Source organism: Podarcis vaucheri (genome assembly GCF_965113315.1).
Source record: "Podarcis vaucheri genome assembly, chromosome: 3".
Classification (NCBI taxonomy): Eukaryota; Metazoa; Chordata; class Lepidosauria; order Squamata; family Lacertidae; genus Podarcis; species Podarcis vaucheri.
The window spans coordinates 4599066-4622966 of NC_138761.1; the positions used below are offsets into that span (position 1 = coordinate 4599066).

Sequence of the window (23901 nt, forward strand, 5' to 3'; positions counted from 1 at the left end):
GAAAGCCTTGATGTGTTCATCCTAGCACAGCTTCCTCCTGCTGCTGTAGGCCTGGAAAGGAGGGAAGCTGCCACTGTTCAAAATGCACCAGGCGCATTTTGCACCAGGATGCAGGTGGCGCTGTCGGTTAGACCACTGAGCCTAGGATTTGCTGATCAGAAGGTCGGCGGTTCGAATCCCCACGACGGGGTGAGCTCCCATTGCTTGGTTCCTGCTCCTGCCAACCTAGCAGTTTGAAAGCACTTCAAAGTGCAAGTAGATAAATAGGTATCGCTCCAGCGGGAAGGTAAATGGTGCATCCATGCGCTGCTCTGGTTTGCCAGAAGCGGTTTAGTCATGCTGGCCACATGACCCGGAAGCTGTACGCCAGCTCCCTTGGCCAGTAAAGCAAGATGAGCGCCGCAACCACAGAGATCAAGCTAGCGCCTTCCTTATGCTCTTCTCGGGACCTGCTAAAAACATTCTTGTTTAGGCAAGCCTTCCCAGATTCTTAGAAAGCTGAAGTCATTTTATTCCGTTTTAGCATTTTAACTTTTGTGCTTTTTAAAGTAGGGATGTAATTCTTTCTCGATTCCATCTTTTCGTAAACCGCTTTGAGGTTCTTCACAACCAAGCAGCGTATAAATTTTATGAAATAAACTTTTTAAAATCTTGGTATCCAATTAGCAACCACATGTTAAGAACACTTGCACCTTGGATCCCAAACGCCTTGCGAGTCGAGCATTTTGGCTCGCGAAAGCCGCAACCCCAGAAGTGAGTGCTCTGGTTTGCAAACGTTCTTTGGAACCCGAACGTCCGACACGACTTCTGCGACTTCCGATCGGCTGCAGGAGGTTCCTGCAACCAATCGGAAGCCGTGCTTTGGTTTTAGAAGTCGAACGGACTTCTGGAATGGATTGCATTCGACTTCTGAGGTACCGCTGTACTTCCAAAGTTGAATTTGTTCAGGTCAGAGCTCTTTTAGAGCTGAAGGGTCAATCCAGCCCTATTGGTGTCTTATGCAAAACTGGTGCCATTCGCTGACTGCCCTGATGTATAAAAGGAAGAGGGACATGCACAAGAATGCAGAGCAGAGGTCAAGTTTCTGCTTAAAGGAATTTGTCAACATCTCAAAAACTTTCGTGTTCCTTTCCACTTCCATTGCCTTTTTTTTCTCTCTCTATCTTTTACCCTTCACAGGGAACCTGTCTCTGCTTATCAGTCGTACAGCACAAGCCTTGGGCTGCTGATATGCTGTCTGTCTCTCTCACAGCAATGCATAAATATCTCTTCAAAGACCCAGCCGAGCACTCTCTGACGCCTGCAAAAGTTTATCTCCCCATGAACCCGCAGTTCCAGCTTGACATCAATAGCACTTTGGTGACGCGGGTCTGGAGGGCGTCAGGAGCCGCCTTGGTGTGGGACAGACAGCAGGAGCTGTTGACGGGGGGCCGACAGCTGTGAACTGGATGCAGCCGCGTCTATAAAAAGAGCGGCATGTCTATTCTTAGCCCCCTTCCCAAAGCACCCAGGAATGGTGTGCGAGCGCACCTTTCCCCTCTGCACATGACACAGTTGTTGCAAACAAACCTCCCTCAACCTGCTCCCTTGCAGATGTTCTGGACTGTCACAGCCTTCGATGCTTGCGATCCATTATGTAAGCCACTTTCAAGTTCTTTGGAGGAGGCGAACGTAAGAGCCTACTAAAAACCTGGATCAGGCAATCTAGTCGAGCATCTAGGCACAGGTTAATTCTGTGTCCAAGGCAGCTGTCTACCAGCTACATCTGGTACGCAGGATGAGACCCTCCCTGCCCACAGACTGTCTTGGCAGAGTGGTGCATGCTCTAGTTATCTCCCGCTTGGACTACTGCAATGCGCTCTACGTGGGGCTCCCTTTGAAGGTGACCCAGAAACTACAACTAATCCAGAATGCGGTAGCTAGACTGGTGACTGGGAGTGGCCACCGAGACCATATAACACCAGTCCTGAAAGACCCTCATTGACTCCCAGTACGTTTCCGAGCACAATTCAAAGTGTTGGTGCTGACTTTTAAATCCTAAATGGCCCCGGCCCAGTATACCTGAAGGAGCGTCTCCACCCCCATCGTTCAGCCTGCACACTGAGGTCCAATGCTGAGGGCCTTCTGGCGGTTCCCTCCCTGTGAGAAGTGAGGTTACAGGGAACCAGGCAAAGGGCCTTCTTCGTAGTGGCACCCCCCTGTGGAACGCCCTCCCATCAGATGTCAAGGAAATAAACAACTACAGTCATACCTCTTGTTACGTTTGCTTCAGGTTAAATCTTTTCAGATTGCGTCTCAGAAGTACCGGAAAGGATTACTTCCGGGTTTCGCCGCTCGCGCATGCGCAGATGCTCAAAATGACGTCACGTGCATGCACAGAAGCGGCGAATCACAACCCGCGCAGACGCGGGTTGCGTTCTGCTCATGTTACCACTGTATCTGATTTTTAGAAGACATCTGAAGACAGCCCTGTTTAGGGAAGCTTTTAATGTTTGGTGTTTTATCGTGTTTTTAAACATCTGTTGGGAGCCGCCCAAAACTGGGGGCAACTTCTGCTATGTGGGTGTCTCACCTCAGATCCAAAACTACTGAGCCATAGCCCATCTCTGGAGAGGAGCAGCAAAGAAAGATGTCTATTGGACATAGACTCCACGAACCACTAGAAACCAAAGAACCACCAAGAGTAGACCTGTCCTCCCTGGATATCCAGCTCAACTGCTCATGCAGACGTGACACAGGGAGATAATGTTGGTTACTGTCGGAGCAATTCATCTCTTACCTGCTGCTGACTTTGCTCCTCAAGGTTGAGCTTGACCTCCAGAGACTGACGAGCTTCCAGGAAGGCTTTGCGGTGCTTACGATCGGCCATGTAGTACGACATGATGCCCACGCAGATGGTACACAGGTAGATGGCAACGTTGGACAAGATCTTGAAGGGGAGAAAGAAAGAGGTGGTAAGTCGATCTGCAGAAGATGGAGGCCATTTCTTTGCTCCAGGAGAGGCAGGTATGGAAGACGAGAGCAACCAAGCTCCTGTTGCACCTACGCCTAAGAGGTCACCATCGGTCAGTACTGCACTGCAGCCCTCCAGATGTTTTGGACCACAACTCCTTTCAGCCCCTGATGAGAGTTGGTAGTCTTCATACAAATTAATACTCTTTTTTGATAACCAGATCCCTAAATATTTTACCTTATTTTTAATTTCTAAACTCATCAGTTGTTGGAGTTATTTTATTTACTTTCATCTGCACTTAAATTTTTAGTTAATAATTTGGTTTTTTGGTAGTTTACCTTTAGTCCTGCCATTTTCCCATATGTCTTAATTAATTCTAATGCCATTAGAATACTTTCTTTTGGGTCTTGTGTTGTTATTATTAAGTCGTCCGCAAATGCTCTAACTTTATAGGATTTTTTCCAATTACAATTCCTTTTATTTTGTCTTCCTTTCAAAAGGATTTCCAGAACTAGTATAAATAATAAGGGTGATAAGGGACAGTCCTGCCTTGTCCCTTTGGTGATTGGAAAACTTTCAGTCAAATTTCCATTTATTATTAACCTTGCTCTTTGCTGGTAATATATCTCTGCTATAGCCTTTCCCATTCTTCCTCTAATTCCCATTATTTCAATTTGTTTTTTCATAAAGTGCTGTCCTGTTCCTGCTGAGAATGTGGAGAAACCAACGTATAAAACTGTTCTGCTACTGCGCAGAATCTGCCTGCACCAGGCATCCCCAAACTTGGCCCTCCAGATGTTTTGGGACTACAACTCCCATCATCCCTAACTAACAGGACCAGTGGTCAGGGATGATGGGAATTGTAGTCCCAAAACATCTGGAGGGCCGAGTTTTTGGGTACCTGGCCTACACCAATAAGGGAAGCTTTGTGAAGCACGGAGAGAAGCTGGGGCACCTGCAAATCAAAGCTGCTGTTAAAGGCAGAGGAGCAAGAGCTGACAAAAACATTGCCAACCCTCCCAGGCCCACCACTCCTGGTAAAGTATGTGTGGGTGTCCCGGCTGTTCCCAGAACACAAAGCACCGTATTTTTTGCTCTATAAGACGCACAAGACCACAAGACGCACCTAGTTTTTGGAGGAGGAAAACAAGAAAAAATATATTCTGAATCTCAGAAGCCAGAACAGCAAGAGGGATCGCTGCGCAGTGAAAGCAGCAATCCCTCTTGCTGTTCTGGCTTCTGGGATAGCTGCACAGCCTGCATTCGCTCCATAAGACGCACACACATTTCCCCTTACTTTTTAGGAGGGGAAAAGCGAGTCTTATAGAGCAAAAAATACGGTATTTCCACCCCCGGTCTTGCCTGGCAGCCCTTTCAGATGCCTCTCACATGACCTTGCTAATTACAACTGGCTAAGGTGTTTTGGAAAAGAAAAAAGAAAAAACCTGCCAGGTCTCTAAGCACCTGTGTGTCGCGGGGCCTGAGGGAGGTACCTGGGGAGAGCAACTTCTTAAATGGAGCTTTGCATCTGATGGCCTTTGCAGCAAACAGTTTCTTGCCTTCCGTGGAGGAAGCAGAGGAACCAGATCGTGCTTGGGCTCAGACGCTACAGAGATGCCTAATTTTAAAATATTTGCACACAGATGCTGGACTGGAGGGGACACCGGTCTGACTTGGTGTGAAACAGTTGTGCATGTCCCCGACGTTGGAATACAGTGGTACCTCAGGTTACAGACGCTTCAGGTTACAGACTCCGCTAACCCAGAAATATTACCTCAGGTAAAGAACTTTGCTTCAGGACGAGAACAGAAATCGCGCAGCAGCGGGAGGCCCCATTAGCTAAAGTGGTGCTTCAGGTTAAGAACAGTTTCAGGTTAAGAACGGAGCTCTGGAACGAATTAAGTTCTTAACCAGAGGTACCACGGTATAGGAATCTGCCTTACACCGCATCGGTCCATGTGAATGTAGCTGAAATCACTCACCACTCTTTTGTCTCCCCTTTCAGATGCTTCCTGGGCTTCACTCATCAGCTCCAAGGTCTCGTTTTGATTGGGGGGACAATAGTCTGTCCGCAGTACCAACTTCCTTTCCGAGCCAGATATCGCCACCCACAGAAATTCTGTGGAGGGGTCCGTCCCTTTGGAGCTGGGGTCGGCAACGTGAGGCCCATGGGCCAGATGCGGCCCACAAAGACCGTTTTACCAGCCCACAAGCTGCCCCCAAACCTTGCCGCCCTTTCGGCGAGTCCCCGTGCACTGTGCTAAACCAGCGGAGCATGCAGAGACTCAATGAGTGGCACCAGAAATCACGTCTGCGCATGCGCAGATACCGAACACCACTTCTTTGCATGCCCAGACGTCGAAAATCACTTCTGCACAGGCGTGAATTTCCGGTGTCGCGCTGCACGGGTCCAGCCCACGGACAATCTCCACGGGACTGATCCAGCCCATGGCTGGTAAACCTTGCTGACCCCTGCTTTGGAGATTTCTAGCTAGCACTGTGCCTTCTCTGGTGGTGTGCAGTGTGACATCACCTCCAGAGCATCCTTCTCTGTCCTTCCAGTAGCATTTATATTTTATTATTATAAGTGTCTTGGTCCTTTTTGAAAAAGAATTTAGAAATAATGGGCATAGGTACAAATTTTCTAAGGAGTATAGAGGCAATTTACAAAGAACAAAATGCAGAACTTATAATAAACAGTGGATTAATAGAGAGCTTCGAAATCACAAAGGGCACAAGACAGGGTTGCCCATTGTCACCTCTGTTATTTATATCAATATTGGAAGTACTACCTAAAAATATGAGACAGAAAGAATTACAGGGATAAAGTGTGGCAAAAAATAATATACGGTTAAAGCCTTCACCGACAATATAGTCTTGACAGTACAGGAACCTATAACTTCGACAGTGGAAGCATTAAAAGTAATTGAAGAATTTGGAATGTTGGCAGGATTGAAAATTAATAAGGGTAAAACAAAAATGATGGTGAAAAACATGAGCGTGGAACAAACAGATCAGCTGCAAAGTAAAACGGAAATAACAGTGGTAAAGAAAATAAAACATTTGTGGGTCTGGCTCTCCCCGAAAAACACAAACCTATTCAAGGACAATTATAAAACAACATGGAAAGAAATAAGGACAAATTTGGAAATACGGGACAGATTGAAACTGTCCTTCTGGGGAAGGATAGCAGCTATTATTATTTATTAAATCTGTATACCACCCTTCATTTGAGTATCTCAGGGTGGTTCACAGGGTAATAATACAAGATAAAAACACAAAATGTGTAACAAAAGCCAAACCAAACCAAACCAAAGCAAAACCATAACCCTATTCCCCCACCTTCTCCCACAGACACATTTTAAGTAGCACATAGTGCTAGTTTGGATACAAACCCATGTCTCCTCAGAAGTAAATATCATTGCATTCAGTGCGATTTATTCCCAGGTGAGTGGGTTTAGGGGCGCAGGTTTAACTACCTGCCTTGGAAATACCGTAAGACAGAAATTCAAACAAACATACATGCTACCAGCACATGGAAATGGGTGGCGACAGGGAGAAGAGGCAACACTTTGTCAGTAAGAGGAAAGAGAAGAAGGGAAAAGAACTCCTAAGTATTATGCAAAAGCTGCATTTAACATTTTAAGGTAGAAAATTGTGGGATAAAAGGTTTTCAACCTCTTCAATAATCTTTTATCACTCTGGGATGAAACACACAGTAAGAAGCAGTAGAACTGGCAGTAATGAAACTGTGAGGGTCTAAATTACTACTGCTGAACAATTATATCCAGAGATGAGAGTGTCCTCATTGGTCGTCTTCATCCCTGCCAGGTTTTCATTCTGCCCACTATATCAGTGCCATCCCCTAAGACCAAGCTCTCCAGTTCTTTGGTTCGGAGACTTTAGCACATAAACACTTCCATGCACTCTCTCTCTTTTCAAGCGTCTTTGGCGCTCGCGTTTTGACCTGTGCTGCTTTGTTCCGCCCAGTGCCTCTGCACTCATAATACCAAGTTCTACCCCTCTATATTTTAAATTGCCACAAATGCATTTGCCTTTATATTCACCCCAGAGGGAGGATTTTTCCAAACCAGACTCTCCTCGGCTCCTGTCGGCTTTGTCATGGACCATCAGTTTGAAAGCTTCTCTGCCACCTTTTTGAAATTGTTGTTGTTGTTGTTTGTTTGTTTGTTTGTTTGTTTATACTCTGCCCATCTGGCTGGATTGCCCAAGCCACTCTGGGCAGCTTCCAACAAAGTATTAAAATACAGTGGTACCTCAGGTTAAGAATTTAATTCGTTCTGGAGGTCTGTTTTTAACCTGAAATTGTTCTTAACCTGAAGCACCACTTTAGCTAATGGGGCCTCCTGCTGCCACTGCACTGCCAGAGCACGATTTCTGTTCTCATCCTGAAGCAAAGTTCTTAACCCGAGGTAATATTTCTGGATTAGCAGAGTCTGTAACCTGAAGCGTATGTAACCTGAAGCGTATGTAACCCAAGGTACCACTGTACAGTGGTCTGTTAAACATTAAAAGCTTCCCTGAACAGGGCTGCCTTCAGATGTCTTCTAAATGTCTGGTAATTGTTGTTCTCTTTGACATCAGCTGGGAGGGCGTTCCACAGGGCTGGTGCCACTACCGAGAAGGCCCTCTGCCTGGTTCCCTGTAACCTAACTTCTTGCAATGAGGGAACCGCCAGAAGGCCCTCAGCACTGGACCTCAATGTCCAGGCAGAACAATGGGGGTGGAGACACTCCTCCAGGTATACTGGACCGAGGCCATTTAGGGCTTTCAAGGTCAGCACCAACACTTTGAATTGTGCTCGGAAACGTACTGGGAGCCAATGTAGATCTTCCAAGACCGGTGTTATGTGGTCTCGGCAGACGCTCCCAGTCACCAGTCTAGCTGCCACATTCTGGATTAGTTGTAGTTTCCGGGTCACCTTCAAAGGTAGCCCCACGTAGAGCGCATTGAAGTAGTCCAAGCGAGAGATAACTAGAGCATGCGCCACTCTGGCGATTCAGTCCGCGGGCAGGTAGGGTCTCAGCCTGCGTACCAGACGGAGCAGGTAAACAGGTGCCCTGGGCACAGAATTGACCTGCGCCTCCATGGACAGCTGTGAGTCCAAAATGACTTTTATTTTAAGAACCAATGGTCTGGGTTCATCCCAGTTCAAGTGGGGCCTGTCTCTTTCGTACAGGCCCAGTTTGTCCCAAAATGTTCCCCCAGGGTGCCTAGCAAATCCAAACCCCTCCTTGGTATGCTATTCATGCATTAAGACTGCAAAGCTGCCCCTACGTCTGGAACCCGTAGCATTTCAGAGAAAGATACCCAGGGAGATCCTTGCTTTCAACATCCTCCCTAGCAGCCTAAACTTTCCTTCCATCGTCTCACAACAACATTTCCCTATGTCCTTGGTGCTGGCGTGTACCATGGTCACTGGTTCCATCCCAGCACTATCTACAGACTATTTAGACGATAAGACACACCGCAGGCATGCAAATAACTCTGCCGTCTGCACACCCATCACCCCCCTCCGGCAAGCAATCTATGTTCCTCATGATCAAATCGCCAGCTGATGTTTTATTATTGTGCTGTCAATGACAAACCTAGACAGCATCTTAAAAAGCAGAGACATCACCTTACCAACAAAGGTCCGTATAGTTAAAGCCATGGTTTTCCCAGTAGTGATGTAGGGAAGTGAGAGCTGGACTATCAAGAAGGCCGAAGAATGTATGCTTTTGAATTCTGGTGCTAGAGGAGACTCTTGAGAGTCCCATGGTCTGCAAGAAGATCAAGCCTATCTATTCTGAAGGAAATCAGCCCTGAGTGCTCACTGGAAGGACAGATCCTGAAGCTGAGGCTCCATTACTTTGGGCACCTCAGGAGAAGAGAAGACTCCCCGGAAAAGACCCTGATGTTGGGAAAGATGGAGGGTCACAAAGAGTCAGACATGGCTAAACGACTAAACAACAACAACAATTATTATGCTGTAAGCCACACAGTGTGTTGGGGAAACCCAGTCGGATGGGCAAGATATAAATGATTTTTTAAAAATATTATATTATTATTATTAATAATAATAATTCCTCACAAACATGCATCCATCACCTTCAACGTTGCCAAGCACTCCTCTGCAAACAGCAAAAGCCCACTAAGAACTGTGGTTTTACTTTTTGGAGTTTGTAAGGCAACATTCACTTTAAAAATGACTGCTCATTTTAAGTAACTGGAAAAATCTATCTACCTTATTTTATGTCATCCTCTTTTATTCCACTGTACACATTTGGATAACGCATGTTTTCTACTTTGTCTCCTTTAACTCTCTGTGCTGTTCCGTCAACCATAATAATAAAGATTTGATTCGATTCCTCTCTTACATGCCTTTTCTTCGAACCAAAATCCCCCAAATACTGCAACCCTTTCTGCAACTTCTGGGGAAGTCTCTCCTCCTCTTGATGACTTCTGGTTTCTCCTTTCTGAACCTTTTCCAGATCAACAATATCCTTTTTGACCCAGCCTGGGCGCTCTTTAGATATTTCGGACTACAGTTCCCATGAGCTCCATCTCTCTCCCTCTCTTGCGCAGACCCACATACTTTAACTCAGGCTGCCAAAAGTTTTGTTTATCCAGTTAGACAAACTTTCGTTTTATTTTTTAAAAAGCTATTTTATGAGTTTTGCATTAAGCACGTCTTCCATGGGGTTGCTGGGAGACAGTAAACACAACATCTCGTTTATCTTTCAAATATCACTGCATTTGAATCGCTGGTTGCCGTTTCTTAAAAATGAAATAAAAACCCACGATTCTCAGGCCACACTATTTAACTTCCTGTCTCCTCCAAAAAGAGTTATCCTCCTAACTCTAGGACCAGCAAGGAGGCTAGAATCAGAGGCAGCGTCAGCTTCAGAGCAAGTAAAAGGTGACATGGTAGAAATTTATAAAACCATGCATGGCATGTAGAAAAATATTTCTCCCTCTTTCGCAACACTGGAACTCGTGGGCATCCAATGGAAGAAGGCTGGAAGATTCAGGACAGATGGGGGGAAAGGACTGCTTTACGCAGTGCGTTGTTAAACTATGGAACTCCCTGCCACAGGAGGCAGTTGGCAGTCACCAAGTTGGATGCCTTTAAAAGAGGATTAAACAAATTCATGGAAGGGAGCATTGTCAGGGACTACTAGCCACCTCTTGGAAGCTTTTAATGTTTGATGCATTACTGTATTTTAATATTTTGTTGGAAGCCACCCAGAGTGGCTGGGGAAGCCCAGCCAGATGGGTGGGGTATAAATAATAATTTATTATTATTATTATTATTATTATTCCACGGTGCAGGATACTCAGCTATTGCTCTGGCACACAAGCAGGCAGATTCCTCTGTTCATTAAGATTTACTGTTGTTGTTTAGTCGTGTCTGACTCTTCGTGACCCCTGGACCAGAGCACGCCAGGCCCTCCTGTCTTCCACTGCCTCCCGCAGTTTGGTCAAACTCATGTTTGTAGCTTCGAGAACACTGTCCAACCATCTCGTCCTCTGTCGTCCCCTTCTCCTTGTGCCCTCCATCTTTCCCAACATCAGGGTCTTTTCCAGGGAGTCTTCTCTTCTCATGAGGTGGCCAAAGTCTTGGAGCCTCAGCTTCAGGATCTGTCCTTCCAGTGAGCACTCAGGGCTGATTTCCTTCAGAATGGAGAGGTTTGATCTTCTTGCAGTCCATGGGACTCTCAAGAGTCTCCTCCAGCACCAGACTTCAAAAGCATCCATTCTTCGGTGATCAGCCTTCTTTATGGTCCAGCTCTCACTTCCATACATCACTTCTGGGAAGACCATACCTTTTACTACGCGGACCTTTGTTGGCAAGGTGATGTCTCTACTTTTTAAGATGCTGTCTTAATTTACTGTTAGTGCCTTTTATTATTTCTATCTTGCTCTTATTTCCTACAGCAAGTACCCAGGGCAGACTACACGAATTATGTTCCTAGCAACTGATATTAGGAGATACACTGTCTCTGAACATGGAGGCTCTCTGTAAGATCCCCATTACTAATACCAACTTGTATATATTTCTTTTAATCCTCCCCACAAGTCCCTCCCCACACTCTTCGTGTATCTGTCTTTTTTTCCCCTTTTCCTCCTCCTTGATTGCAAATCAGCAGGCAAAGTTTCTCGTCAATATTTACCTGGTGCAAAGCGCAGCGGGGCTCGGGAAGCAACGGTTAAAACAACTAAACCACTGTCGAACAGCAGGGCGTGCAAATTGAGCCAGCGTGGTTACAGCGGTGAGAATGTCAGGCCAGGACCCAGGAGACCAGGGTTCGAATCTCCCACTCAGCTGCGGAAGAAGCTCACAGGGTGGGCCTTGGGCCGCTCACTGCCTCTGAACCTGACCCACCTCACAGAGTTGTCCTGGGAATTAAACGAGGAGGGACAGAACCATGCACTCCACCTGGGGGTGGGGGAGGTGGGATATGAATGCAATAAACATTCAGGGCAGCTGTTTACCAGCTCCATCTGGTACATAGACTGAGACCCTATCTGCCTGCAGACTGTCTTGCCAGAGTGGTGCATGCTCTGGTTATCTCCCACTTGGACTACTGCAATGCACTCTACGTGGGGCTCCCTTTGAAGGTGACCGGAAACTACAACTAATCCAGAATGTGGCAGCTAGACTGGTGACTGGGAGCGGCTGCCAAGACCATATAACACCAGTCTACATTGACCTACATTGGCTCCCAGTACGTTTCCGAGCACAATTCAAAGTGTTGGTGCTGACCATGAAAGCCCTAAACGGCCTCGGTCCAGTATATCTGAAGGAGCGTCTCCACCCCATTGTTCTACCCGGACACTGAGGTCCAGCACCGAGGGCCTTCTGGCGGTTCCCTCATTGCGAGAAGCCAAGTTACAGGGAACCAGGCAGAGGGCCTTCTTGGTAGTGGCGCCCTCCCTGTGGAACGCCCTCCCACCAGATGTCAAAGAGAACAACAACTACCAGACTTTTAGAAGACATCTGAAGGCAGCCCTATTTAGGGAAGCTTTTAACGTTTGATGTATTACAGTATTTTAATATTTTTGGGGGAAGCCGCCCAGAGTAGCTGGGGAAGCCCGGCCAGATGGGCGGGGAAGAAATAATAAATTATTTATTATTATTATTATTATTATTATTATTATTATTATTATTAACCAGGGGTCAGCAAACTTACCGCCCCTTGGGCCGGTGTCTCCAGCGGCGGGCCGGAGGGCGGGGGAGCGCCCATACGCGTGAACACACTCTATTTCCGGCACACTTCTGGGTCGGAGGAGCACCGGAAATAGCTTGTGCGCATGCGCACGGGCCTCCTCCGACCCGGAAGTGCACCGGAAATAACACTTGCGCATGCGCAAATAACGCTTGCGCATGCGCACAAGCCATTTCCAATGCTCCTCCGACCCGAAAGTGGGCAGCCGCGCAGCACAGCACCGGTAAGAGTGGGGGGTTACCACAGACCGGATAAACGAGTCCCTCGGGCCTTATCCAGCCCGCGGGTCTTAGTTTGGGGACCCCTGCGATAAACAATATAAATTCAATGCAATGGAACACCACACAAGGATGGAAACAAGGACGAGGATAAAAGCTGCACCTGCTGTCACAGAATCCTAGAATTGTTGGAAGGGACCCAACGGTCATCTAGTCCAACCCTGCCCTGCAATGCAGAAATCTCAGCTAAAGCATCCCTGACAGGTGGCCACCCAACCTCTGCTTAGAAACCTCCAAGGAAGGATCAGTTCCACTGTCAAACAGGTCACAAAGCCTTTCCAGCGAAGGAAAAGGTGGCAGGTTTACAGCAGGGAAGCTAAACAGTAGAATATCTGGCAGGGCTGGGGGAGAGGAGGATAATAAACTGAAATTGAATTGAAATTGAAATACTTTGTTGTCACTTGTACAACTTGTATGCAGTGAGATTACACCAGCACCCCCACTCATCTCTCTTAGTCTTAATTCCCCTCGTTTACTGACGCACACCCACCAAACCCCAAAGTCAGTTGCCCTGTTGTTATCTTTTCATTCATCAGCCTAACAGCCCAGGATAGAAACTGTTCTTTACCCTGTTGGTGCTACTAATCCTGCTTCTATATTTTTTGCCCGAGGGCAGGAGATCAAGAAAGTGCCAGCCAGAGTGTGAATAATCATCCCTGAGAATTTTCCTCACTCTCCTGAGGCAACGTTCTTCTGCTATTTCATCCAGCGGATTCACGAGACAGCCCATAATATCTTGCGCTATATTTGCCACCCTCTGTAGGCACTTCCTATCAGATGATGTCAAACCAGCGTACCACACCGTGATGCAGTAGGAAAGGACACTTTCTATTGTGGACCGGTAGAAGGAGACCATCAAATGTTGATTGACATCGTTCTTCCGCAATACTCTGAGGAGATGGAGTCTCTGTTGGGCTTTCTTAACCACTTGGGTTGTATTTATTTTCCAAGGAAGGTCTTCACTGAGATAAACTGCTAGGAATTAAAGGAAGAGACTCTCTCCACACAGCCCTCCCCAGTGTACAGCGGGGCTAGTTCTCTCTTCCTCTGAAAGTCCAACACCATCTCCTTTGTCTCGCTGATATTAAGGTGCAAGTTGTTCCCTAGGCACCATGTAGATATTTTTTGGACCTCTCCTCTATACGCTGATTCGTCTCCACCTAAAAAAGTTCCTTCCAGTAGCACCTTAAAGACCAACTAAGTTAGTTCTTGGTATGAGCTTTCATGTGCATGCACACTTCTTCAGATACCACCTGTCTCCACCTGTTATTAAACCCATTATGGTGGTGTCATCTGCAAACTTTATAATTGCAGTAGACGGGTCAGATGATACACAATCGTATGTATACAATGAATACAGGTCACACATTCCTGGGGTGTACTTAGCACACATCCCTGGGGTGTGCCAGTGCTGATTGTTAAGGAATTAGATGTTACATGTCCGATCTTCACTGTTTCTGTCCGATCTATCAGAAAGTCTTTAATCCTGTCACAGATGGTAGGAGAAAGGTTCATGTTCATATAGAATCATAATAAATGCATCAGAGAAGAGGGATATCCCCTTCCACGGGTTCTGAAGGGCGGGGGGCAGGGAGGGAAGCCACCACCCCAACAAATGTGCACCAGGGACGTGCTATTTTTAGCTCCTCGGGGTTGTCATGACAACCAATCTGCTTTTGGAGCACTGAGGAAGCATCCGAGAGGGATTCGGAAACCCAGCGATCGATGACTGCAAAACAAATTGCACCCGTTCTCTCTGGGGGGGAGATCACCGTTTTCCCGGGAAGCCCATAAACCATGGAAGGAGCATGACCCAAAAGGAAAGCTGTGAGCAGCCTGGCCCAAGATCTGCAGCGGTGGTTTCTCCCTCGGCAATTTGTATTCTCCGGGTTTGGACAAAGAGATAAAGCAAATGTAAGAAGAGGCTGCTGGATGAGGCAACGAGCCCATCTCTTCCAGCTTCTTGTTCCCACATCGGCCAACCAATGGGAAACCCTCGAGCAGTATTCGAACTCGCGGCAGTGAGTTCCATAGTTTAAAGGTAAAGGTAAAGGGACCCCTGACCATTAGGTCCAGTTGTGGCCAACTCTGGGGTTGCGGTGCTCATCTCGCTTTACTGGCTGAGGGAGCCGGCGTACAGCTTCCGGGTCATGTGGCCAGCATGACTAAGCCACTTCTGGCGAACCAGAGCAGCACATGGAAATGCCGTTTACCTTCCCGCTGGAGCGATACCTATTTATCTACTAGCACTTTGACGTGCTTTCGAACTGCTAGGTTGGCAGGAGCTAGGACCGAGCAACGGGCGTTCACCCCGTCACGGGGATTCGAATCGCCAACCTTCTGATCGGCAAGTCCTAGGCTCTGTGGTTTAACCCACAGCGCCACCTGCGTTCCCGTTCCATAGTTTAACAGCACACAAAGATGCTCTGCCTCCATTGAGAGTATAAAATAAAAACAAAAATTAATGGTTTTATAAGGTGTGTGTCTTCGTTTCTCAATTTAACTTGCGGTTATTTTTATCAATCTTAATTATCCTTCATTGCAAATGTTAAGAGTGAATTTCCGTTTAATTGTTTGCTGATGTTCTGAGAGTTAATGTTGTTGTTTATTGTTATATTCTAATAGATTATTGAATATTACTTTATTTGATATGAGTCATTCCATTTTAAAGTCACGTTTCAACGAAAGGGTTTTCCGTTTTGGAGGTGCTTCGCAAAATGAATCTCCTATGGGCTTGCTTCGCAAGACCACAATGTCTTGCGAGTTCCTGCTGGTTTTTTTTCCTTCCTCCCCCCTTTTTCTAAGCCGCTAAGCCGCTTATCAGCTGATCCGATCAGCAGATAAGCTGCTAAAAGCCGCTAATAGCGCTAATCCGCTAATCCGTCAATGGGCTTGCTTCGCAAGACGAAAAAACCGCTAGGCGAAGAGAATACCAGAACGGATTCTTTTCGTCTTGCGAGGCACCACTGAATTCTGTTGCAGGTCCCTGCTTGTGCTTTCTGCGTTTCTCCACTCAGAAAAGGCTGTGGATTGTCCTTGGGATCTGCAAGCGCAAAGCCCTCGGGTTCAACAGCAGTGGATCACGCTCACAAACAACCTCCTTCTCCCCCCCCCCCCACTGCTGATTTTTCGGATGTACCCCCCTATGAGCAAGGTGCATGTCCCAAAACGGGCTTAAATGCAGCAGGAAACGTTCTGGAAAAAGAAAGTCCAAGGCCTGCCATTGCCCCGGCCAAGTGTGTGTTATTCTCCTGCAGCCTCGTGGCTCAGGAGGTGGCTGCTCCCCGCGGAGACGGACGCCCGGGGGTTTACTTGCCTGCGTTAAACACAAGCAATTAGCTCTAAAGAGGGCAAGGGAGGCAGAGAGGCTGAAAACACGCAAACAAACTCCCAACGTCGCCCCACTGGGGCGGCCGGCCTCCGAGTGTGTGTGTGTGTTTGCGTGCAGTTATTGTGACAGAAAATTTGTGTACACACAACTCGCTCCTATAAATAGCACAGGACCAGCCTAGTGAGGCCAGCTCTGGCTCAGAGGAGTTCCGGGTCTGAAAGCAGGAACAGCAGCAGTTCCACGCTGAGTTGCACCCTGGGGTTTTTCGTAAAAAGCAGTTTGTTTAGACACTTAAGAGGCGCCCATTGTATCGGGCCATTGGCCCCTCTACTCCAGCATCCTGCGGCATCCTACTGCGGGAAACTGCGAAAGTAGGACCAGAGTGCAAGAGAGCTTTCCCCTCCTACAGTTTCCAGCAATAGGAATAGAATAGAATAGAATTTTATTATTACAGTCACAGACACTCACCTACAGGTGGTACCTAACACCAAGAAAACTAGCGCTAATGCGCCCAGGAACCTCACCAAAATGCTGGAGAGCGTTCACCTCCACAGGCACATACCTCCACATGTGGTGGGAGTGCCCCAAAATCCAACTATTCTGGACAACAGCCACACGAGAAATATGTAAAATAACTAAGCAAGTACAGTGGTGCCCCGCAATACGAATGCCTCGCAAGACGGAAAACTCGCTAGACGAAAGAGTTTTCCGTTTTGGAGGTGCTTCGCAAAACGAATTTCCTATGGGCTTGCTTCACAAGACGACAATGTCTTGCAAGTTCCTGCTGGTTTTTTTTCCTCCCCCCCTTTTTCTAAGCCGCTAAGCCTCTTATCAGCTGATCCGATCAGCAGATAAGCCGCTAAAAGCTGCTAATAGCGCTAATCCGCTAATCCGTCAATGGGCTTGCTTCGCAAGACGAAAAAACCGCTAGACGAAGAGAATCACAGAACGGATTCTTTTCGTCTTGCGAGGCACCACTGTATTAGACATCACCCCAGAATCGGCCCTACTAAACATCTTCCAAGACAACAATGCCCATTTACACCACAAAGAACTCATAACCCACCTACTTTCAGCAGCCAGAAACACCATAACCAGACACTGGAGAGACCTGTCAGGAATAAGCATGGACCAATGGTACCAAATAGTATGGGAAACAGCCCTACTAGAAAAATTACCAATAAACTGAAACAGAAGAAGACGCCTTTACCCCTGTATGGCTCCCCTTTATCACATACACAGCCCAAAAAGACAATGACAATAATCCACCAACAGCATACAAATCAATATGGCTAACCTGATCCAAAACACTCACCCACCCCACTCACACATGAAAACAAAGACCACCACAGCCAACCACACAAACAACCACACCCTAGGCCAACCCCAACCTCTCTCACCACCAAAGGAACACAAGGAACACTGACACCAAACCCTACATACATTAAGCATAACAGAAACATTGCCACCTGACCCCCCCACCCATCTTCCCCCCTCCACCCCCTTCCCCCCCACTAATGTCTCAACAAATGAAACGGATTTGTAAAAATGTTACATTGAAAAAATACGAGAGACATTACACTTACTTCTGTAAAACAAGAAAATCTTTAATAAAAAAAATGAAATTAAATTAAAAATTACGGTCACAGACCAGTTCCGGGTCACTTACAACATCAGGAAAATCATAAAACACAACAGGAATACATTGAATTGCAATTGGGTATAACAGAGACAATTCAGATATAGCGGCAGTTAAAAAATAATAATAAATCTTGATCACCAAAATATAACCTAAAATTGTCATTTAAAACCTCAATCATTTTGGTAGCACAGCTTGTTCCCTAAGTTTTATGGCAGTCGCACCCTGAGCGTGATCTCTAGATCCTTGTCCTCTACCAGGAGTTTTAGACACTGAAGTTCGGACCCATTTGGAGATTTTTGTATAACAGGAGTGATAAATACCAAGCGTATATCCCCATAGAAACGGCAGGGTAACAAGACATGAGAGACAGTTTCTAATGTCTACTGGCCTCGGTCCAGTATACCTGAAGGAGCGTCTCCACCCCCATCGTTCTGCCCGGACGCTGAGGTCCAGCTCCAAGGGCCTTCTGGCGGTTCCCTCACTGCGAGAAGCCACGTTACAGGGAAGCAGGCAGAGGGCCTTCTCGGTAGTGGCGCCTTCCCTGCGGAACACCCTCCCACCAGATGTCAAAGAGAACAACAACTACCAGGCTTTTAGAAGACATCTGAAGGCAGCCCTGTTTAGGGAAGCTTTTAATGTTTGATGTATCACAGTATTTTAATATTCTTTTGGAAGCCGCCCAGAGTGGCTGGGGAAACCCAGCCAGATGGGCGGGGTATAAATAATAAATTATTATTATTATTATTATTATTATTATTATTATTATTATTATTATTATTTCTTCCGTCAAGCCTCGGGGGCAGACTCGTTCCACGTACGGTTTACCCTCAAATCTGCCCTGCAGTAAGGCAGACGGCAGCACGTTGAACCTAGCGAGGCTAAATGACCTTCCCAGCAATAGGTATTCCGCATTGCTGCCTCCATTCTGCGGATGCTGAGCTTTGCATCCTGGCTAGTCGACATCGAGAGCTCTTTCCGCCTCCGTGAATTTGTCCCGCCCTTTTTTAAAGCCATCCAAGTAGGTGGCAGGGAAACTGTGGCAGGGAGTTCCACAGCCCCACAGTCCTTTCTTTTACCTGTCCCAAATCTCCCAAGGTTCAGCTTTGCTGGATGAATCCTGGTGCTCTGAGAGAGGGAGAAAAACCTTTCTCCATCCCCAGTCAGTTAAAGGAAGTGGGCTCTGATTCGCCGGGAGATTAGAAGACCAAAGAGGGGCCTTTTCAAAGGACTTTTCAAAGACTTAGGGCTCATCCACACACATCCTCCATTTGCCCTACTGCTTTCACCCGGGGAAACTCAAAAGTTCAGCGCTGAATTGGAACAAATGAGAATCGGGGTTTCTTTGGATTGCCAATGAAGCTGAAAGTTGAAAGGTTCAGGGTGGATAAAACACAAGAGTGGGACATTTCTGCAGTGGTACCTGTTTGCTGAATGCTCTCCCCAAGGAGGTTCAGCTGGTGCCTTCATTATCATCATCATCATCATCACTACTACTACAAAGCACAAACAATTGTCTCTCTTCCCTTCTTATTAACCTATTGTGTTTCCAGCCCACTACTTTTTTCTAACAGGCTCAAGGTTGCTTACGTGATTCTCCCCCCTCCCTCATTTAATCCCCCCCCCCAAAACAACCCTGTGAGCTTGGTTCGGCCGAGAGGAAGTCACTGGCCCCCAAGCTCCCCCAGTGACCTTTATGTCAAGTGGGGATTTGAACCCAGGTCCTAGTCCGACACTCTAACCACTACACTGCCCTGCCTTTCCTCCAGAGACAGCATCTCTGAAACAGCTGTTGGCTGTCTCCAGGTTCATGAGACCCGTCAGGATGTGGTTCCGCCAGCCGTGTTCTGCAGCCAGCCTACGCCGTTTCAAAAGGCCGGCTTTTCCGAATACTAAGCACACATACACAAAAGCACGCATGTGAAGCCCTGGAGAGAGAACAGGCGCACGTGCTTCTCCCTTCGCCAAAGGCCCAGAAATAGTGATGTGATAAACACACACTCCATCCTTTCTGAATGACACACTCAGACCCCGGGGCAGAGGAAGGAGGGTGCGGTCCGCCCCGGGTGCCACTACTGAGGGGGGTGACAAAATGTCAGGCGGCACTCCCCGCGAGGCCTGCAGCACACCTGAGCCACGCGTATCTCCTGGGAGGCAGGCTGCACGCTGCCCAATGGTCCACCCACTGCCTCCCTCCCCAGCTTAGGGCGACTGAATGGGAAGAGGCAGGCAGACTCCGGAAGCCCCACCCCTATGGGTAGCTCACCCCGCCCTCAGCCCGCCCCTATGGGTGGCTCACTCCGCCCTCACCTCGCTCCGCCCCATGGGAGGCTTGTCCCGCCCTCACCTTGCCCCACCCAATGGGCAACTTGCTCTGCCCTCGCCTTGCTCCGCCCCTATGGGTGGCTCGCTCCGCCCTCACCTCGCTCCACCCTATGGGCGGCTTGTCCCGCCCTCACCTTGCCCCGCCCAATGGGCAACTTGCTCTGCCCTCGCCTTGCTCCGCCCCTATGGGCAGCTCGCTCCGCCCTCACTTGCCTCACCCCTATGGGTAGCTCGCCCCGCCCTCAGCCTGCCCCTATGGGTGGCTCGCTCCGCCCTCACCTTGCTCCACCCCATGGACGGATGTCCCGCCCTCACTTTGCCCCGCCCAATGGGCAACTTGCTCTGCCCTCACCTTGCTCCGCCCCTATGGACAGCTCACTCCGCCCTCACTTGCCCCGCCCTATGGGCAGCTTGCTCCGCCCTCACTTGCCCCGCCCCTATGGGCTGTTTGCTCTGCCCCTGGGCGCGCCACCCCAGGAGCCTGAGTGGCTTCCTACGCCACTGCTCAGACCTCCATAGCTACCATTCACAGCTATGCTACAAACAACCTCTGCCTTGGTTGCAGAGAAGACATGACGCCAAGCCCTGGTGCAAGGATTTTAGCCATGGCTTGCCAGAAGCTTCTGAATTGGCAAGCCACAGTTTGTGACCACCCAGCAAGCAAGATTCTGGAAACCGTGCTTTGAGGTGATTTGGCATTAAGGCACCTGTAGCCAACATGATGCTGTCCAGGCGTTGCGGATGACAGTTCCATTGGCCATACCAGCTGGGGATGATGGGAGATGTAGTACAACAACATCTGGAGCACACTGTATTGGCTAACCCTGGTGTAAGGTTGTTTACCTGAAGGAGTGTCTCCACCCCCATTGTTCTGCCCGGACGCTGAGGTCCAGCGCCGAGGGCCTTCTGGCTCTTCCCTCATTGCGAGAAGCAAAGCTACAGGGAACCAGGCATAGGGCCTTCTTGGTGGTGGCGCCCGCCCTGTGGAATGCCTTCCCAGCAGATGTCAAGGAGATAAACAACTATCTTATGTTTAGAAGACATCTGAAGGCAGCCCTGTTCAGGGAAGTTTTTAATGTGTGACATTTTGATGTATTTTTAATCTTTGTTGGAAGCGGCCAGCCAGATGGGCGGGGTACAAATAATATATTATTATTATTATTATTATTATTAAAGGTGTTCAGGGGACCTGCATATCTTGCCTACCAGGCCTTCGGCACTCTAGTCCCTGAGCCACCCAGCCTAGGCTTTGTAAGTCAGGTCACTGGCTGGTCACTGTGGGAAAACATGATGAGACTTTGCTATGATGCAGCAGGGCTCTCTTTACGCAGATCTGGCGGGAGAAATCCCCCACTGCAGGGGGGGGGAGCTATATTTATGAGATGTCACCCTGACCTCTGAAGAGGCTTGTCTGACAGACACCTCGAGTTCACTTTCCCAGTGGCTTGTGGTGAAATCCATAGAGCTCTTAATGGCCTCATTTGTTTGTGACTGCAATTAGTTACTCTGGAAAGCACTCTCTTTTTTTAAAAAAAGTATTTATTCGCTTGCTTCAGTGTGTCCAAATCCTTTATTCCCATCCATTGGAAAGAAGCTTCAAATCAACACAAGATAAACACACGGAAGTGTTAACACGTGAACTTTGCCCTTGCTTTACGTCTTGAAAGCAAATATTCACACGGCATTTAACTGCGTGGTGAGCAAGCATGTCTGCGGGGATTGCAAGCTAATCTTTATTTCATGCCAACAGTGGAATGGTTTGCACATCATGCTAAGTCAAAACCACGCATGCGAGTTCTGCAAGAGGAGCTAGCACTCGCCTTCTTCCTCTTTGGTTTTCTTACTGCTACCCTAAGTCAAGCCACAGTTTAGCTTAGCATCCAGTCGTCCAGTTCTGGGCACCACAGTTCAAGAAGGACACTGACAAACTGGAACGTGTCCAGAGGAGGGCAACCCAAATGGTCAAAGGCCTGGAAACGATGCCTCATGAGGAACGGCTAAGGGAGCTGGGCATGTTTAGCCTGGAGAAGAGGAGGTTAAGGGGTGATATGATAGCCATGTTCAAATATATAAAAGGATGTCACATAGAGGAGGGAGAAAGGCTGTTTTCTGCTGCTCCAGAGAAGCGGACACAGAGCAATGGATCCAAACTACAAGAAAGAAGATTCCACCTAAACATTAGGAAGAACTTCCTGACAGTAAGAGCTGTTTGACAGTGGAATTTGCTGCCAAGGAGTGTGGTGGAGTCTCCTACTTTGGAGGTCTTTAAGCAGAGGCTTGACAACCATATGTCAGGAGTGCTCTGATGGTGTTTGCTGCTTGGCAGGGGGTTCGACTCGATGGCCCTTGTGGTCTCTTCCAACTCTTCTAGGATTCTATTATCCCAATCCAGCCTCAAGCCACAAACCACTGGAGAAACTTGGTTTGCAGCTCATGGTTTGTCTGGCAAGAGCTGAACTGTGAGCTTGTGAGCCTGCGTTCAGACGATGCACTAAGCCATGGGTAGGCAAACTAAGGCCCGGGGGCCAGATCTGGCCCAATCGCCTTCTAAATCCGGCCTGCGGATGTTCCAGGAATCAGTGTGTTTTTACATAATAATAATAGTAATAAATTTTCATTTATACCCCGCCCTTCCCGGTTCAGAAAAAGGGGCTCAGGGCGGTAAGTGAAGAGGCTTGCAACCTTACTACCCATAGCAGAGAATTTGCAGGCCCAGTCAACCTGCCTCACCTTTTGACTCTAATCTGAAGGAAAGCCCAGTGAAAATATTTATTTCCCAAGGATTGCGCGAGTACAACATGCTCGTGGCCCTTCCGATTCTTACCTCCACCTGCCTCCCAGTGCCTTCATCAGCTTTCTCTCTGCATAAAGGATCTCTTTCATTTGGGGCTGGTATTAAAACGTTCTTTTATATTTCAGTTATAAGCTCTTCCCCAAATGCCCCAAGTCAAGAGTTGACTTTCTTCTTTCTATTTGCTACAAGCAAATTTAGCTTTAACATAGAAAGTCTAAGCCTCATCCACGGAACAGCCCTTTCGTTTCTTCTGCTTTATTTTTATTTCATTAGCCAAAAAATGAAGGTTTAGGAAAAGCATGGAAATTCATCCTGGCTAGTCAAAGATCAAGGAAAGGTTTTTCCCAAGCCAGAGCTCCAGGTGTGGTCTAAATGTGGTTTGATCTCAGACGAGGAAGGTGGAGAGGAGGTTAGTGAATTTTATCTTGCTATTGCCTTATATTTTACTTAAAAATATGAATCAGTAATGACCAACTGCGGGACAGAGCTTAGGACTTGCCGATCAGAAGGTTGGCGGTTCGAATCCCCACGACGGGGTGAGCTCCCGTTGCTCAGTCCCTGCTCCTGCCCACCTAACAGTTCAAAAAGCACGAAGTGCAAGTAGATAAATAGGCACCGCTCCGGCGGGAAGGTAAACGGTGTTTCCATGCACTACTCTAGTTCGCCAGAAGCGGCTTAGTCATGCTGGCCACATGACCCAGAAGCTGTACGCCGGCTCCCTCAGCCAATAAAGTGAGATGAGCGCCGCAACCCCAGAGTCGTCCGTGACTGGACCTAATGGTCAGGGGTCCCTTTGCCTTTCCCTTTAATGACCAACTGCAACAACCACTTCCATTTTCATCACTGGACATATGGAAAATAAAGTCTTTGAGTTGCATGCCTTTTCAACTTCTGACCATCTTTTCCTTTCGATACAACTTCAAAAAAAATGTGATTCATATTGTATATACCTGATATAACTTTTCCTACTGGTTACTTTATGCCTCCACCCTGATCCCATCTGGTTTGACTGTTCTTTACTGTTTGGTCATTGACTTGTTCTTGGAACTGCTTTGTATCACTTTCATAAAAATCCCAATAAAAAAATATTTTTTAAAAAATCCAGAAGGCACCGCGTTGTCTAAACCAAGCATCTTTCCCCCGCTTCCCAACGCAGGCAACTGGACTAGCATAGTGGACTCTCTTTGCAAGAGTTATTACTCAAGGGGAAATCTCAGCTGCTCCCCTAAAGGAGGAAGCCATCCCTGAATGATATGCAATCTCCTGGGATAAAGAGCAGAGCATACTGTTTGTACTGTTTACAGACCTTGTGCTGCTCTCCAGTGCATCATTCTGTGCCCAAAATATC

At 47.6% G+C, this 23901-nt stretch overlaps 1 protein-coding gene across 1 annotated transcript in view; it reads right to left on the bottom strand.

The window, feature by feature from the left end:
• Nucleotides 1-23901, bottom strand: part of ADCY3 (adenylate cyclase 3) — a 103236-nt gene that overhangs the window by 73576 nt on the left and 5759 nt on the right. The window contains exon 3 of the mRNA XM_082217339.1: nucleotides 2780-2929. Within this exon, the coding sequence (XP_082073465.1) occupies nucleotides 2780-2929 (150 nt within the window). The remainder of the gene's footprint in view (nucleotides 1-2779; nucleotides 2930-23901) is intronic.